Below are 17,587 nucleotides of genomic sequence, written 5' to 3'. Positions count from 1 at the left end.
GCAATTCTCCGTAGCTGCTACTCCCACAACCCTGTACCTCTACATTACATCCACTTCGGTCCCGTCCCCTCCACTCTCCCGTCATCCTCCTCGGCGCCTGCCTCACATCACCCTTGATCTTAGACTATATCCAAATCCCCCGTACATATAAATATGACACACCTGGTAATATCCTTGAACAAAACTTTGGCCCAAATTGAAGCTAATTACGAGATACTATAGCAAAATAGTTTAGTATACAACTATATGCACACAAAGACATGCACCACAGACACAGAATCAAATGCTGTTTAGAAATTCAGATTTGTCACTTTAAAACTCAGTTTAAAACTCTGAAACGTTCATCTTTAGCTATTTTACCCTCATATAGATTTCGACTTTCTGTACTTAACTTTGGGAATATCAGGGGAAAATAAGACATTTCATCTTCAGAGAAGTCGCAATCGCAATACAATTTTTCATAAAATGATTTAATAATTTTTGATACCTCATTTGTATCTGTTACTGGTTCCTTCTTGTTGTTGTATACTTCCTTGATAACACTTTTCCTCTTGTTAAGATGCAATAACTAATCAAAGTATCGTATTTTTCCCCTTCTTCAAACCACTCCGCTTTTGACATTGTTTGATTCCATTCTCAGACCTTGACGTGAATCATATAAACTATTCAACAATGCCTTTTCTCTCCAATTTCATGTGATATTAAATTTGATGGTGAATTAAGCAACCGAGTTTCTTTTGTATAATGTCTGACTCTAAATTTCATATTCTACTTCTCCTTCGTTTTGTCTTTTCCTTCGAATTACGTAACCGCAATATTTCTCAATTATGTACAATTGGTAGCAGTGATTTAAAAGTACATGTATTCGAGTTATCATCTTTGATGCCTATAGGTAGGTCAGTTGTATCACAAAACATCCTACCATATAAAAATTTTGCAATAAAGCCTAAAATGTAAGATGTTGCTATTTTTCTCAATAAACCATAAATGTAGAAAGTTTACTCTAGAAGCAATTCTATTATAACTATTGTTCACATTTTGTATATTTAATAATACCTAACAATGATTATACTGATTAACAGTTTTACATAGGTTGTTTCTATCTCACTTTTTAGAACTATTTTGAAGCACTAAAGTTGGGTTTGTTTCATCTGCAAATGGTAAATAATGCCTTTAATAAGAAAATAAGCAGGATCTCTGAAATCCATTGTTCTTTTAAACCACCTGTTCTATCATAAACACAAACTCACACACAGAGGCACACACAAACACACACACACACATACACACACACACACACATCCACCAACACACACAAATGCACACAAACATTGGCATACACGTCATCTATGTCATATACATGTATAATCAACTCATGGAAAGAGAGAGAGAGAGAAAAAAAAAGAGTTCTACATTTCCTTGGCACAGGATTGCAACTCAAAACATTTCAGGTTATTGACAAAGAAAACATCACATGAGCATTTTATATTCATAACACACTTCCACTTTGTTGCGAATTTCTGTTTTGTTGAGTACAAAAAACATATTTATTACCATACCACTACAGGAAGACACAATGAACATTCGATATGGGTCTACTACATACTTTCTCATAAGGAACTTTTTACTCTTCCTTCACAACAAGTTGCAATTTCCCTTAAGTTAAAAATCTCCAAAAGGCATACAATCTGTGTCAAGCATTATTATCTAAGCATAAACTACACTTGGTTTAATAATGAAATAAAATAACATAAGATGATGTAAAAAAAAAATATAGTAGTAAATTTTCTGCACAGCAATAATTTTCTTCCTTGTAGTCTGAGCTCCTACTTTATAAACTAAAGAACAGAATGTTTATAACATGTCTTACAACAAGATGTGGCAGAAAAATTGCAAATTTCGTTATAACTAATGCCTACTGATATAAAATGCTGAGAGAAATTGTACCACAATCACATCATATTCACCTCCTCCCAACATTTTTTCGGTGAATCATTTCACTATAATGTGAAGTTATCAATTAGCTTGATAGGTTTTGTTTTGTGCATAATGCATTCTAAAAAGAAGGTAATTCTAACCAATAAGAAATTATTAAACAAGTACAATGAAGAACATAATTTCAAGAATTTACTGGCTGGCAAACAATGTTCAACATCATTTAATCCTCTAGGTTCATTATTGCACTCATTACTGGCTTGCCGTATGGTCATGTTGAATTATTCAAACCACTTACACAGGACATTCAAGTCCTTTTTTTCCTAACATAGATTTGCATAGCTTTTGCAGAAATTAGAATAATTGATATCATTAAGCAAATGATGCTCAAGACATTAATGAGCCCCAACTACACTCATATAGATATACATATACATCAGGGCTCCACACTAACTTTTTTGTTTGGTGGCCCGATGGGGCCACCAAAATCCTCAATTTCATATTTTTGGTGGCCCGAGAGAAAAATTTGGTGGCCCGAAAAAAAAACAATAAAAAACATGAAAAGTCCTGTTTTTTTATGAGTCAAATATTTAAGTTTAAACATAGTAAGAATTGTAAGTTGGACATATCTACTCATAAATAAACCTTAACAAACTCGCAACACTCACTCTAAGGCACTCATTCAATCCTTTTCATCCATCCCTTAAACAAATTTAACTGCTAATTTCCGGTGCAAAAAGTTACGAATTTATTAACATACTTTTCAAAAAATTTTGGTGGCCCAAGGCGGGCCACCAAATTTGCCCTTTTTTTAAATTTGGTGGCCCGACTTTCTTTTTTGGTGGCCCCGGGACACCGGGCCACCGTTAGTGTCGAGCCTTGTATACATACTTATGAACATAGGCATATGTATATAATGCTCGCGTTACTATTCTTGTTACAATGAAGTAAAAATTCAGGCCCAAAATTATCATCTATACATCCTTATATACTTTACTGTTCAGCTATAATGAAATTTTGATAAAATAAAAGAAAACCACATGTGCCACGGACTTCTTTATTGATGGAGTGCACTGTTTGATTTAACTGATATTTATATTTGGGTAAATATTGTCTTCTTTATGGCTCAAATGTGGGAAATCATTCACTTTTTCCTTGAAAAGAGACAATGCTTATTCCTCATCTTTTCAATGTAGTTCTTGACTGCAAATTCAGCCACTCATAAAACTATCCTACAAGCCCCAACATGTGAAATAATATTATATATGTACTCCCAAAATATATGTCATACACAGTATATACACACATACATGTATATATGTATGTATATTATGTGTATATAAAATATGTATATCTGTATCCTTACAGAATTGAAATACAGTTCTAACTATATAACTAATGTGTAAAAATAAGTGCAGAATATGACAAATATTATGAACAGCAAACACTCTACTGATGCACTCAAAACTCAGGGTTTACAACTTTCTGTTTGGCAGACTCTGATATACTTAGTGATTTCAATTTATGTGGCTTTAACCTTTAGTTGCATTAATACTACATTAGTCCAGGGCCCTGTTTCATAAAGCTGTTTGTAAAGTTACGAACAACTTACAAGTGACTGGTGATCAGTTCTTGTGCTTAATTATGGAAATTCTGAGAAGTATAGCACATCAAAACTGATCACCAGTCACTCGCAAGTTGTTCGTAACTTTACGAACAGCTTTATGAAACACCCCCGATATCCTTGATTCCAGAGGACACCTTTATCTCTCTCTCTCTCTTTACTGTAAAATTCTCCTGGCACCATGTTGCCATTAGTGGTATGTACATACACATACAGATTGTATACAGCACCAAAGTGATGACATCACAGTCTTTTGTTAGAGCTTGTGTTGGAACAAGGTGCGCCCAGAACTCGGGCCATTTGAGGTTGTTTAGAACTGGTTTCCATGGCTATGACATGACACTTTGGTATTCTACACACATACACATTAGCACTTTCAACATGATTCTGGAGTCCAACAGGCCTTTCAAACTAAACATATCACATCAACTGCTACATACTAAAGGTCAAAGGGAAACAGAGTTGTATGAGGACTACTTATGCAATTGGAAGGCATAAAGTCTAGAATAGTGCATGCTGTGCATGCTTGAACGGCAATCCTGTTTTGTTTTGGTGAAGATGTTTCCTTTGCTCCACAGTATTTTTTGGAAGAAAAAAAATCAGCTCTTTTTTTTCCCCCCACAAGATTGCTCGAGACATGCTACAGACATGACTTCTCATTCATATTTAATGCTGCACTCAAATGCAAGCAACAGCAAAACTCTAATACCCGTCGTTTCTTTGTTAAAGGGATGGTATATAGTATTGGTAGAGATGAGGATAGGGCTATTAACTTTTTGTGAGATACCTAGAAACCACCTATGAAATAGTACAGAGCACACCATTCTTAGAGGAATTCAAAGTTTATTTGATGAAAATTGGTTTTGGAATGGCTGAGACATCCAAAAACAAAGTAAAACAAAACGATGGTAACAAAAGGTGGGTCCCACCTTTTATTAGGATTGCTCTGTTCATGCTCTTTCACAGAGGTTTCTCATTACCTTACCAAAAATGTTAGAAACCTGTTAGGTCTCAACCAAAACTATACGATCCCTTTAACCTGTGCTTTCCCATACCTTCAAATTTTTCCTCACACTCATGTTTGGCTACAATAAAGGATATACAATGTGTATATGTATGTATGTATATATATATATGCAGCATGCAATTTGTTCGCTAATACAAGAAGCTTGTTACTGCATATTAGACCATTGCTGGAGAGGACACGGGTGTGATCTTATGACCCTAGTCAGGAGAGTCCATGTGATAGGAATGAGAAAGAGGGGTAAACAAGTTTTCATTTTCCTACTCCAATCAGATCTGCCAACAACATCTAGAATTCCACTAGCCAGCTACCCCCACCCGTGTCCGCCAAAAAGCTTTGCGTCATCTTTGCCATCCAAACGCTGCAAGCCCCAGATTAGCAGCGCACCCCCAGTCCGTCAGCTGCTGCTCAAGTCATACGTCTCTAGCATCGCTGACTCCTTCGGGCACTATGACCTCCATGCTGTCCATCTCCTTGGTGAGGGTGATTTGGCAGCCCAGGCGGGATCTGCCATGACGGAAACAGACAGACATAGAGAGAACACATTTGATCAAATACAAATGCAACAAGCACGATTTCTTTCTCCTGTTGAGAACAACTGGTATTAATCCCTGACTGAATATATATATATAAATGGCCATTAAATATAAGGCCACACAAACATTGTTGAACTAAAAAAAAAAAAAACCAGACCCCTACGTCCCAATAGAGTTTCCCTAAGATCAAGAGTACATTGCCATACATGCTTGTTCATGATGGTACCCCATTTTATCTGGGCGTTATGAAAGATATCTCTCAAATTTCTCCAATCCAACAAAGGGGAAAATGGCGTGAGAGCCCATTACTTTAAACTGGCAAGTGCTCATTCTTTTACTTTCCCCATGGTGAGATCTAGTCTTCCTGGGCTAGCAGGCAAGTACATTTGAAGCACCTTGTGGTATTACATACCACATAAAAATTACAGGCCTCTACAGTCATGAGATCGATGAAAATTTTCTGACTTCATATTGGTTTGGTTTATTTCTGCATTCAATCAAATACAATTTCAACACAAATTTTAAAGACACAAAGAATAACAAATTCAATGATTAAAATGATAACAAAACAATAGAAAAATAGATAAGCATGAGCAGAGTATTGTGCAAGAAACAGGTATTTTGCCAGTAAATATGAGAGATATATATGCAGAAGACCACCACTGTGAGCTGTAAAGCTGGAAAGGGATTAAACACATCCCTTCACATTGAAATGAGCATAATGTAAAAGTGAAGATTTTCACATGACTAGATTTCCACTGGGCTGGGTAAAATGTTGAAATTGTTGAAAATGTTGAAGTTCACATTAAAAATGCAAAGTAGTGTTACATACAACAAGCAAAAAAATGTTCTGTGCTTTTACTTTCATGCTAGTTTCACGTCTTATGAAATGTGAAAAAACTTCCACTTTTTATAGTATGATCATTTCTCCTTGTCAGCTATTCATAACTATACTAACAAAGTGTACTCTGAAAGACCACTTTGGTGCTGAGAGAACAAGAGAGAGAGAGAGAGAGAGAGAGAGAGAGAGAGAGACAGGGAGAGAGTGGGAAAGGGAGAGAAAGTCAGGGAAGGAGAGAGAATTCCTACTGGGGTTGAACTCACGTGTCTTCAAGGCCGTAAGCAAGGTCTAACATATCTTCCTCCTCATCCAACTTCTCCGGTAGCTGCTCGTAGATTTCCTCTGGAAATATGAGGTGGCAAGTGGAGCAGGCTAACGTCCCTTCACATGCACCTAGACAAAAAGGAAGACACAAACTCAACACATTTAGATCGCTGTACCTTTCTTTCCTGCTCCGGCTGTTACTAACGCGTACAGTTGTATCTGGGTTACGTCACGGCCACTTGCTAGATATCATGGGCGACTCCTGTTATGAGAACAAAGTCCTCGAGACCAGCACCTTTCTTTTGTGTGTCGAAATTTTGTTGCTACCAAAGGGTATTTTGCATCACAGACATTTTTGCCCCTGAATTTTTTACTTAATTGTATCTATTTTTTTTTTATAATCATCTTCATTATGAAAAAAAAAAACGAAGAAAAGAAAACATATTGTTCTGAGAGTGATAAAAATCATGCATCAAAAGAAGAGTTAAGAGGTATTGACTAAGACCCTTTAACAGGTACTACAAATTTGTATGCAGGCTCCAGAATGAAATAAAAAGAAGGAAAAAAGAGACTTCTGTTCAGCATCAGAGTGAGAATTTCATCCAATAGGCATTTATGTAGCCTGAAGACAGTACCATATATTCAAACAATCATAGAAGAGTTGCTGTCTACCTTTGCAAATCAATACCATACATGTACTTATTCCCTGCAATGTAATTCTGACTGCCAAGAAAATACACATACATGTATCTTTTTCAGTTGAAATTCATGTAGTGGGAAATCATACATTTTAAATATGAACAATCAAACGACTACTACGCATGTACATTGAATATATTTGTCATGTCTAAATCAGGATCCTTTTTTATGAAGAAAAAAACCAACATTCAGCTCTGCAAAGGCCTTCTCTGAAGAATATACAACATGTGGTATTGCTGAATCTGGATAAGGGTATCATGTACAGGCCATCTAGGCAAATGGATCTGGTGAAAATGCTTACTTAATCTAAGTTGTGTTTTTGAGAAACAATGGCAAACATTTAGACATGACATATTGAGTGAAATACATGTCATGAGGCACAGTACACAATACACAATAGACACTGGACTGCGGGCAATCATAGTTACCTTCATTAGCTTTTGGTTCAGGTAAGCTTCTACCAAAAGAACTCAAGTAAAATGAACATGGCTACAAGAAGTAGGCGAGTTAAGTGTCAACTTACAAGACTAACTTTACAAGAAAACGAAAGGTTCACTCACCAAAACCATCTATATCCACATCATTGTCTATTACTGTGTCTAGGAGTGTTTCACCAACTTTGGCCTTCACTGATAACCGCTCTCCATCCTGCTTCATGAAATGTACTGTAATTCTGAAACATAGGAAGAAAACCAAACAAAAGAGTAAATTTTGAAGTATAAGAGACTCCCTCTTAAAGGCATAATTTACTATTTGCAGATGAAACAAAAACCAAGCACTAGTAACTCCAAAAAAGTTCTAAAAAGTGAGTTAGGAATAATACATGTTCACCCAATGTAAAAATCTGAATCGGCATAATCAATGTTAAGTAGTCAGGGGCGGATCCAGGGAGGACCACAAACGGCGCACGCCCCCCCTTTATTTTTTGTTGAAACAAAAGAAATAAAAAGAAAAAAATGGGGGGAGGGGTGCGTGCGCCCCCCTTTATTTTTGTAAACACGCCCCCTCTTTACGAAATTCCTGGATCCGCCTCTGGTAGTGAATTGTTTATATCCAAAATGTGAACATTAGTTAAAAATTTTTCCAGACTAAACCATCTACAGTGATGGTTTATTGATAAAAATAGAGATATCTCCTTACATTTTAGGCTTTATTGCGAAAAAAAATTATATATGGTAGGATGTTTTGTGATAGGAACCTACAACTGACCTACACATTATGCATCAAATGTAATATCTTGAACATTTTTAAAATCACTGCTCCAAAAGGTAAACAGGACCTTCATAGTATGCATCCTTTTCAGTTACATTTGACCATTCATATTCACATGATTAACAGATCTGATTGACCGTTTGAGGATTGCACAATTGTTATAGCATTAGTTTTTTGCATGCAAATTACCAAACCACTCACCTTCTAGAGAGTATTTCAATGAAAGCCTATGGCAGACATATCCTAATGCATGAAATGATTATTATTTGGGTTACATTTGTGCATGTCATGAGATTTGAGGCTGCATTTGGGCAATTCCAGCATTACGGACATTGCATTTAGAGAATTTTTTGTGACTTTGTGGGCTTATTTCAACAACTCAGCATAATCATTCTGAATGTACTCATGGTCCAAATTTTAAGATATTTGTTGGGTAACGAAAAAAATGCGAAATATTAACCAAAAATGTTCGCATCTCAGAAATTCCCCGATCGGGTCAGGCTAACTCAGACTTGGGGACAACTTGGCTCGTTTTGACAGCAGGGCCGAGTTGTCCCTCTGGATTATACAGTGTTGTACTATGGGAGTGCTTCTCATTCTGGCTGGTCGCAATTATTGGCCGAGTTGAAACAACGCGTTCATCAAAGAACCTCTTTGGCGCGCATGCAAAATTAATGTGCGCCTATCAAGCGCCTGTGTATAGAATATGGCGATCACAAACTGCATATAAATTGTCAGAATAGGGCCGAGTTGTCCCTGAGATCGAGTTAACCTGGATCCTTCTGTAATAAAAGTCGGTATATATACAGGTATGGTGTTACCGGACAGCATGGTAAATCCGGACACACATATTTTTGCGTACTAATGACATTCAGTACACGCGAGACTTTGTAGTTAGCCTCACAGAACGTTGTGTGGACCGAAATTGCAAAAAACGTGACATGAAAATGTAAAAATGTGAAGAAATTCACATTTTAACTAGGATTTACAGTTCAGTGACCCGCACCTCATCATAGTTAATATTTATGCATGTTTAAATCACATTTCGTCACTGAAATTCTATGAAATCCCACTCACATACAGGAAAAATGCTGAAGATTCCAATAGAACCACAAGTTCACTGATCGATATCAGAAATATACAGCTATTGTCCTCAAACGCGAACGATGCATTAGTTGTGCACTAAGGAAGAGGCCCGCAACTCATCACCCGCGCTCCCATAGACAATGCATGTAAATATCTAGAAGTTGCTTTTTTATTGCGTGAACTGTTCGAAATATTCAAGATAGACATTTTACCATAAAATACGAAATTTGAGCCTCATTTGCCGATTTTTTTCTTTGTCATCCGTTCGGTAAGAATGCGTACAGCCCACGGTGATTCGTGGGATGAATTGTGATTCTGGTGCAAGGACAAGTTGTGAAAGACTCACTTCATTACAAAAATCATGTCCGGAATTGTAATGCTACTTTTTTGGAGGGGGTATAATTGAAGTCTATTTTCCATAAATCGGAGTGAATAATTTTCATAATTTTGCCAAATTTGTAATTTTCAGGACTTTGTGAATAACTTGTGTTATTTTTGGCTATAATTTCGTCTTCTTACTTTATAGTACGGAGTAATCAGAGCCATGAAAAAAAAAAAAAGCGTCCGGTGATACGATCAACTCTCCTACCGACTTTTAATTTTGATCTCAAAATACTCCGAAACAACTCATCATCCCAGCAAATCGCGTCAGCCAGGTAAGTTTCTTGGTAAACTCTTTCGATACATTACAAGCAAATATGAAATGGTGGCAGACGGGTTCTCAAACATGTCAAACCCTAGTCGACCGAAAGATCGGTCTATACCGCTCTGTCTATCTGGTCGTCGGGGAAATGTTCCGCGGAGACTGCCTCTGGCTTCGACCACGGATCCCCTCATATACTTGTCTACGGAGGAGAGCGATAACGTCAAAAAACATAAAAGACTCCTCCGGACAGATGGGTCTTTCTGTCTAATAACAGTATTTGAGTTAGTCAAACCCCAACATGTTATAGGGCCTTACCAAAACTATGTTTTCACTAGTTTTAGCAGTTAGGCCCTAGAAAAGTACTATAACAAAAGTACTAACTTCTTCTTCATGCTATATTATTTTTCTCCTTTCTCTTTCTTAGTTTCAATTTTCTCTACTTTAATCTTTCTGGTCTCATTTCTTATCCTTTTGCCTGCTTATACAATATTTTTCACACTTTGAATATGTGTAAGTTAGGATTCTGTCAGAGTTATGTGTATTTACTGTATAGACGTCTAATTTATTCGTAAATCTTCTGTAACATTGTGTGATATTTATGTATATAATGCCTAACTATACACAGCCCAGTCGCCGCTGTACATACGTAGCGTATTAACAGCGTCTGGTCGGGCTAGTATATGCCCTGCTTATTCTGTTTATCCAATTATGTCCTGGGCTTTTATGTTTTGTATTTATGTATTCCTTTGTTCGATTTGTATATCAATAAAGTGATGAAATATATAAATTCACAAGTATTATCAATATCATACTAAACCTAGATACAGATTTCTTTGTCATTCAAAGAATCAAAGTAAAAAGAGCCTTTGAAATTTGTGACTCTATACAGGTAAATTACTCACTCTTCTTTCTTCGTCCGTATCTGGGTGGAACTGAAAACTCTTCTTTGACTTTGAAAATTTATTGGCAATGGCATGAATGAGTGTCCCGTGCGATTAGCAGTAGGACAAGTGTCATTCTTCGTCGTGTTCCTAATGAACAATTTCATACCAGTCCCACTCGCACAAATTTGCGTGTGTAGTCTCCTTCTGTCTTCGGAGATCCTGGAAAATGAGATGGGTTGTTTCAACTGAGCTGCCCTTGAATTCAAATCCTGGCAAATACAAGGTGGAAGCCTATTATGGATGTTCGGTCTTCCTGCTATCCTATAAAATGATCTTAATGGAAGCATTTTGAAATGTTTGCGTGGTCGATGATGTTGAGTCGATGGGTGAAACGTGAGCAAGTTCATTGACCTTATCTTTCACACAGAGCGCCAGCTACGTTGACTTGAATGAAAGGCCAAGGACCAGCTACGTGAGTGTTGCTATGGCTGCAATATTTACTCCCAATGAATTATGCTAAATGCGACTGCCCCAAAATCGTCATCCGCGTATAGAATAAAGTGCAACATCATTTTGCAAATATTCTCTATATTTAAGAATAAATTCACTTGAAAATACTTTCGGAAATAAAGAAATTAAAACAAATACCCTTCACCCATATTTCAGTATTCTATTTATTGAAACAGTGAGAAAGCGAAGTGATATTTGGGTCATATCCCTAGTTACACGGCTCGGTTGCGAACCCAAACAACGCGTGTAGTGGTTTCATTGCACACACACTGTCAGTGCCTAGCTACTCTGTGTGTATTGTGCCGCCACACTGTCAGTTTGTAGTGGGATCGTCGCCGGGCAGTTACACGCGTACTTTCGTAGGTGCGAGCCGACCGTGGATACGAGTGAAAAGGACCAGGAATAGCATCTTGACAAGGACAGGACGGCATATTATTTTGCGATTTTACATTTCTAAAACATAAACACTGCTGTAGGAGTCTCCAAAGGGGACTATTTAACTATTTCAGTAGCGATAACGAGGATATTTTGTCCAAGATGACGACGGTCTTACCGCAAAAGAGTGGAACGTATACGTTCGCAAGTCAGCCGCGAGCTGTTCCTCAAAGGAAAAAATACAGAGATCCACTGGCACAGTAAGTAACTCAACTGCCCTAAAATTGCTAAACCATAATCAAATTGTTTTATGTACGACACCAAGGTAAAGGAATGTTTCTAAAGTTTAGCGGTCTGCCCAATTGTGAATCAGTTCAGGCTTGCTAATGCTAGGCCAGTCTCAGTCACAGTCGACCAGCAAAAATTAATAGTGGAACAACCAAGCAAGGAGTTCCAGCCTCTTACAGTCCTAAGGCTAAGCTCCGGTCCTAGACTTCTAGTCCTACTCCTGTAATCTAACTATCTACATTTATCTTAAGATGAATTACTCTGGAAAAATGGTGGTCTGTGTGATGTAGATTCAATGACAACGGTAGCCTCTATCTGTGGACCTTGTGGTATGTCTACCTTGCATATTTATGTTTCAGACGCCAGGTAGAGAAGAGGTTAGAAGCCTAACATTTTTACATGGTACCCTATGCACAAACTTACCTTAAACGTTAGTTTTAGGACTACAACAGTGTAGGTCTACACAGATCCAGAATTCTAACGTCATTAGTATCAATGTCACACTCACAGCATGGTTCAAAATTTTATGCAGAAAACTTACCAACTTTGTTACAGTTGTTTGTAGCTCGCCTGATCTTGAAGTTGCTGATAGATGGATCTAAAGTAGATCTTTGTTCTATAGACACTAGTAGAAAGTCTAATTGTTTGTTCTCTTCCTTTGCAGATCTTGACTCTTTGTCATGAAAATCTGTTTCTTCGAACTCATGTTTTCTTTTTCTTTTGTCTACAGAAATCCTGAACCAGTTCCCATTGGCAATATTATGTACGACAGAAGGATTGTCAGGGGAAACACATATGCACAACACACCCTTCCAGCTGTAAGTTCTGAGTGTACTTTTAGGAAACCATTTAGAAAAAAAAAACAACAACAAACATTTAAAACAAATCTTTGTAGATTTACAAAAGGGTTATCATTTTAACTTTGGAGGATAAACAATGCAAAAGCCAAGACAGTGAATACTAGTAAACGCAGTGAACCATATTACTTTCCAGATTCCAGAAGCATTCATTTCAGTAAAGGATTTCATATTGATGAAGTTTGTTTTCTACCTTTTAAACATACTTTTTTTCTCTCTGTCTGATATAGAAGGCATGCTATAGAAAAGTGATCCTAGTGCATTGAGTATTGTGATTTTATCTATTTCAGTGTCTGACTTTGATATCATTTGCACTTGATTTGTTGAGAACTGTGTTTTTAGAACAAAAATATGTTATTCTTTACCATTCCAGACAGCTCAGCCAGACCCTATTGAAATCCAAAGACAGCAAGAAATTAGGAGACGTAAGATAGCTGCCAAGCGTGCCAAGGACCAGCTCAGGCCGCGGTCACCAGAACCAGTGGAGGGCCGCAAGCACATCGATGTCCAGACCGAACTCTATCTGGAGGAGCTGAGCGACAGGGTTGAGGAGGCCGACGTTGAATGCCAGACAGATGCCTTCCTCGATAGACCACCGACGCCGCTGTTTGTCCCAGCCAAGACTGGCATGGATGTGGCCACACAAATCTATGAAGGAGATGTGAGTGTCTACATTGTGTTAGCACATAGCATTCTTGCCTTAGAGAGCAGATTAGTTTTGCAAAGCAAACCGTCAGAATATCATTTCTTGAGAGATTGGTGCAGTTGGAAATAGACTTTACCTCTTTGATAAGCACCCTATCTGCAAAATAATTTTTTTTTCAGTGTTTATTTTCTCTTTCTCTTGCCTTTACTAAAGAAAAATTACTTAGCTTGTGTCAGTGTCTACCAGTCATTTTCCCCCCAATCTGACTAAGATCACTTTTGATTGATATGATTTCATGAAAGAGTGGCAAGGGACTTGAGTGCCCAAAATATAATTCTAACTGGCATCTTTTGATATAATAGTAAAGGGCAATATTTCCCAACAGTATGCCGGTGTTTTCACAATACTCTTTGAACCAAAGTCTATCAGATATCATGTTTCCTTTTTGACTTTTCATTGTGATTGTCATGTTTAGAACAATACTTTATTATCGATTGACTGTTTCTGTTCTCTTTCTTGTTTGAACAGCTATTTGACTTTGACATCGAGGTGAAGCCCATCCTTGAGGTCCTGGTAGGGAAGACAGTGGAGCAGGCCTTACTGGAGGTCATGGAGGAGGAAGAGCTTGCCAACCTGCGGGCTCAGCAGCGGGCCTTTGAGGAGCTGAGGAATGCTGAGCTGGTGGAGACACAGAGGTTAGAAGAGCAAGAGAGGCGGCATAGAGAAGAGAAGGTGAGCTCTCAGACCAGACTCCAATGTTTTTATCTTTTATTTGCTTATCTCCATCGAACAAAACAAGTATAAAAAAAATTACAATTACAAAAATGGATATAGGTGTTCTTCAGTGTGGATTTTTCACCAGAGAAGCAAGGCCTGTTAAAGCAAGATGTTCAGCACTGCAATAGTTTTCTTGTGTAACAATAACTTGCTAACACAGACAAAGTAAATAACTGAATTAATAACTGTTGTACCAGACGAATCCTCTTGTTCTAACAAAGTCTTGACGTATCCATGCTCGCCAGATCGAGATTCGCCTGTACAAATGATTTTACTTTGTGCAAACTCGGTCTCATGCATGTGCATTGTTGCTCTGTGACCTTCCAGGAGAGGCGAATGAAGCAGCAGCGAGAGGTTCTCAAGAAGGAGAAGGAGACGGCAGAGAAGATTGCAGCAAGGGCGTTTGCTCAGAGCTACCTGGCTGATCTCATCCCGTCGGTCTTTGGCACACTCAACGACAACGGCTACTTCTACGACCCCGTGGAGAGGGACGTGGAATTGGGATTCATGCCCTGGCTCATGGACGAGGTTGAAAAGTGCATCGACAAGTCTGTCCTGGGCAGGACAGTACTAGATGGTGAGTTTTCAGAAGTCACACCCTCTGCAAGTAGAGATAATCATCTCATGCCCCTTTACTGTGTTTTGTCACCAGTGATTTCCCTGTGCCTTGCAGAATTGTGGTAGTTGTCATATGAAAATTGCACAAAAGAATATCTGTGCTAAGCAGTTTTGAATAGAAGCTGATAATTTTTTCTTGGCAGGTGTAACATAGTTTGATGAGTTTGTGTATAATGTATGAGTATCGAACCCTTGTTAACTCCTAAAAACAAAGGGCAAATTTTATAGTGCTTTGTAAGAATCATTTCAAAATTTCAAATTGTGTTTAGTATACAGTCAAAGCTTTGCATGAAACTTTAATAGAATGGCAGCCAGCTCCCAAGAAATTATTTCATTGCAATGGAGAGGACTTAAACAAGTATCTACTCTAAGAACTACCAGTGATACATGGCTTAAAGTCGTCACTATGGAGAAACTTTTCTCTGAAATGCATCACATTTGTGTGCTTGTTTTGTTCAAAGACAAACTAATCTTCCGTTTTCTCCCTGTTGCATCCAGGCATCGTCCGAGATGTGGTCAAGGAGAGGATGGCCGCCTTCTTCAAGCTTGAAGAGTCTGCTCAGACCAACAGCATTGAACTCATCGCTGAGGCTGCTCAGCAAATCCTGGAAGAGCAGATGAACAGCGGCGAGAGCCAGGAACCTGCAGCTGAAGAGGTGAGGATGCTAGCAGTGATGCCCTTTTCATTCAAATTAACAGTTCTTGCACTGAGTTGTTTTTATTGCAGCTAATTGACAAAAAGCCCTTCCTTGATACCAACCTGAGTATGTGTGCCCATGTTTTTTTTTTTTTTTTTTTCACATGGCTACTACTCAAAGGCTGAATAATCTGTGTTTATTTATATTGATGAAGGGAAAGTTGTCGATCAGTTTTAATAGATGCCCTTTTTGTTCACTAGTCTTGAAAGCTAACTTTGTATGGGCCTAGTAGTAGTATCCACGATAACTTGTTAAATATTACTGATTGCCTCTTCCATGACCTTTTCATTATCAAATATAAATTCTGCACCAAATCTGTAATGAAAGAGATCAATAATATCAAGCTTTTCTTGTGTAATGATTGATGCAGTTGATGTCATGGTGTAATTATATCTTATCTAAACCACCCTTGCCAGTTGAAATAGCAGATAAGTTTTGGTGTCTTGTGAATCAATAGTGTAAGTTTTGCATGATTGCTCGTAGAAGTGTAACTTCAATGTATTCCACTTTCCTTCTCCACAATAGGTATTTAGACTAGCACAGAAAAAAAAAAATGCCTTGTCTTGGTGGAATCTGATAGTCTGTACTCCTGTGAAAATGATATAAAAATGTGTGAATATAAAATTTATGAATTTCTTTCTGTCCCACCAGGCACCACAAGAAGCTGCCCCAGAGGCGGCAGAGAGCAGGCCAGAGACGGCGCCAGACCAGGCACAAGAGGAGGAGGGGGAGGAGGCTGAAGGGGATGGTGAAGAAGCAGAATAGATAGCTGGAGCACCGCAATGCCCTCACCCAACATTTAAACTCAACAACTAATAGAACTCTGCAAACAGAGCTGTGGATTAATGCATTAGTTGAAACAATCTATTGATGTCACGCACTGCCAGCACAACTGCTTGCTTCAAAGAGATGAGTGAAGACAGTTATAGAAGAATGTAAACACAACACACTATCAACAGCATCGTGAGCAGTGTCAACGTCTTACCTCATTATTCAAAGTACTTGTATTTTGCAGCGGAACAGTACGTGCTTGTGAATTTCTGGCGAAGTGTACGATTGATGACAAGTTACCCATGCTGGAATTGAGGAATGATATAAAGCTTGGTATATTATTAGATTTACAATTCTCCCTGGAACATGCCAGAGAGGAATAGAGCATAGTGCAAGGGGTCGGTGAATGTGAGAAAAGTACTAGTATGCCTTATCTTGTGTTCACATGGCTTGCAGAATTCCAGAAGTGTATTGCTGGAGCGGTGACATGTCATTCCACACAGTGGAAAGCTGTTCGCCTGCACACATGTCATCTTTATGTGGCACTAGGTGTAATTGTAAATAGAAACTATGATTGTTCCTACATCATGATCTGTTGTCTGTGAGGAATGACATTGTTGATCTCCATTTGTTGACGCCTTGAAAGTGTACTGTTGATTGGAGGGTGGTAGAAAACTTGTTTGATGGGGATACCCCTCTTTGTGACCCATCATGTTTGCGTGGAACATAAAGTGGTAAATTTGAAAACACATTCTTCAGCCATCTCAGATTTTATTCATTTTGACTAGGAGAGATGATCATTTCATGAGATTAGGGTGACTGGAACATGCAGCCATGACTGAAAACGACAACTGAGAGTAGTAGAGAGTTTGTGAAACTGCTATTCACAAAACAATTCAGTGTTATGGCACAAGATGCCTTAATAAGACATTGATGAATTGGAAAATTCTTGTATGCTAGACCTGCATTGTCATTTGCATAGACTGTTTTTGCTCCCTAGCAGAGGTCTATCACAACATAATTGTAGTCAAGAAACCTGGCGATGCATGTGGACTTGAATTTTCAATGCTTCAGAAAACCAAATTAGCTATCTCATTGTATGGGTACAAAGTTCTTCCTGTTTTGAGTTTCAGATATCTATATCAGATTTTATTGCACACTCTCTTTAAATTGAACAAAACAGATTGTTTCATCATATTCACACAAAATGTGTATTGTATTTTCATTGTGTTAAACAATTATTATATTATGTATATTTGTAGTAAATGTTAAAATTAAAGTATATTGTACACACAA

General features: G+C 38.0%; 2 protein-coding genes across 2 annotated transcripts; one reads left to right on the top strand and one right to left on the bottom strand.

Moving 5' to 3' along the window:
* Positions 1-4,260: 4,260 nt before the first annotated feature.
* Positions 4,261-11,098, bottom strand: LOC140242785 (adrenodoxin-like). The gene is made up of 4 exons (XM_072322544.1): positions 10,770-11,098; positions 7,484-7,596; positions 6,224-6,353; positions 4,261-5,090 (listed from the first exon to the last, which is right to left on the bottom strand). The coding sequence occupies exons 1-4, from the start codon at positions 11,096-11,098 to the stop codon at positions 4,997-4,999; spliced, it is 666 nt and encodes a 221-aa protein (XP_072178645.1). The 3' UTR covers positions 4,261-4,996.
* A 448-nt stretch (positions 11,099-11,546) lies between these two features.
* LOC140242615 (radial spoke head protein 3 homolog) lies at positions 11,547-17,587 on the top strand. The gene is made up of 7 exons (XM_072322367.1): positions 11,547-11,896; positions 12,655-12,742; positions 13,155-13,442; positions 13,956-14,159; positions 14,532-14,781; positions 15,321-15,478; positions 16,172-17,587. The coding sequence occupies exons 1-7, from the start codon at positions 11,799-11,801 to the stop codon at positions 16,283-16,285; spliced, it is 1,200 nt and encodes a 399-aa protein (XP_072178468.1). The 5' UTR covers positions 11,547-11,798; the 3' UTR covers positions 16,286-17,587.

Source organism: Diadema setosum, chromosome 19 (genome assembly GCF_964275005.1).
Source record: "Diadema setosum chromosome 19, eeDiaSeto1, whole genome shotgun sequence".
Classification (NCBI taxonomy): domain Eukaryota; kingdom Metazoa; phylum Echinodermata; class Echinoidea; order Diadematoida; family Diadematidae; genus Diadema; species Diadema setosum.
The sequence above is the reverse complement of the archived record's forward strand: the minus strand, read 5'-3'. Positions and strand labels throughout refer to the sequence as shown.

Bases quoted from the DNA above. Each gene is read 5' to 3' on its own strand.
- LOC140242615 (XM_072322367.1), top strand. From the start codon at position 11,799: ATGACGACGGTCTTACCGCAAAAGAGTGGAACGTATACGTTCGCAAGT. The intron at 11,897-12,654 runs GTAAGTAACTCA...TTTTGTCTACAG, and splicing joins TACAGAGATCCACTGGCACA to AAATCCTGAACCAGTTCCCA. The intron at 15,479-16,171 runs GTGAGGATGCTA...CTGTCCCACCAG, and splicing joins AGGAACCTGCAGCTGAAGAG to GCACCACAAGAAGCTGCCCC.
- LOC140242785 (XM_072322544.1), bottom strand. From the start codon at position 11,098: ATGCTTCCATTAAGATCATTTTATAGGATAGCAGGAAGACCGAACATC. The intron at 7,597-10,769 runs GTGAGTAATTTA...CCTATGTTTCAG, and splicing joins ATACGGACGAAGAAAGAAGA to AATTACAGTACATTTCATGA. The intron at 5,091-6,223 runs GTGAGTTCAACC...CCGTCATGGCAG, and splicing joins GCTTACGGCCTTGAAGACAC to ATCCCGCCTGGGCTGCCAAA.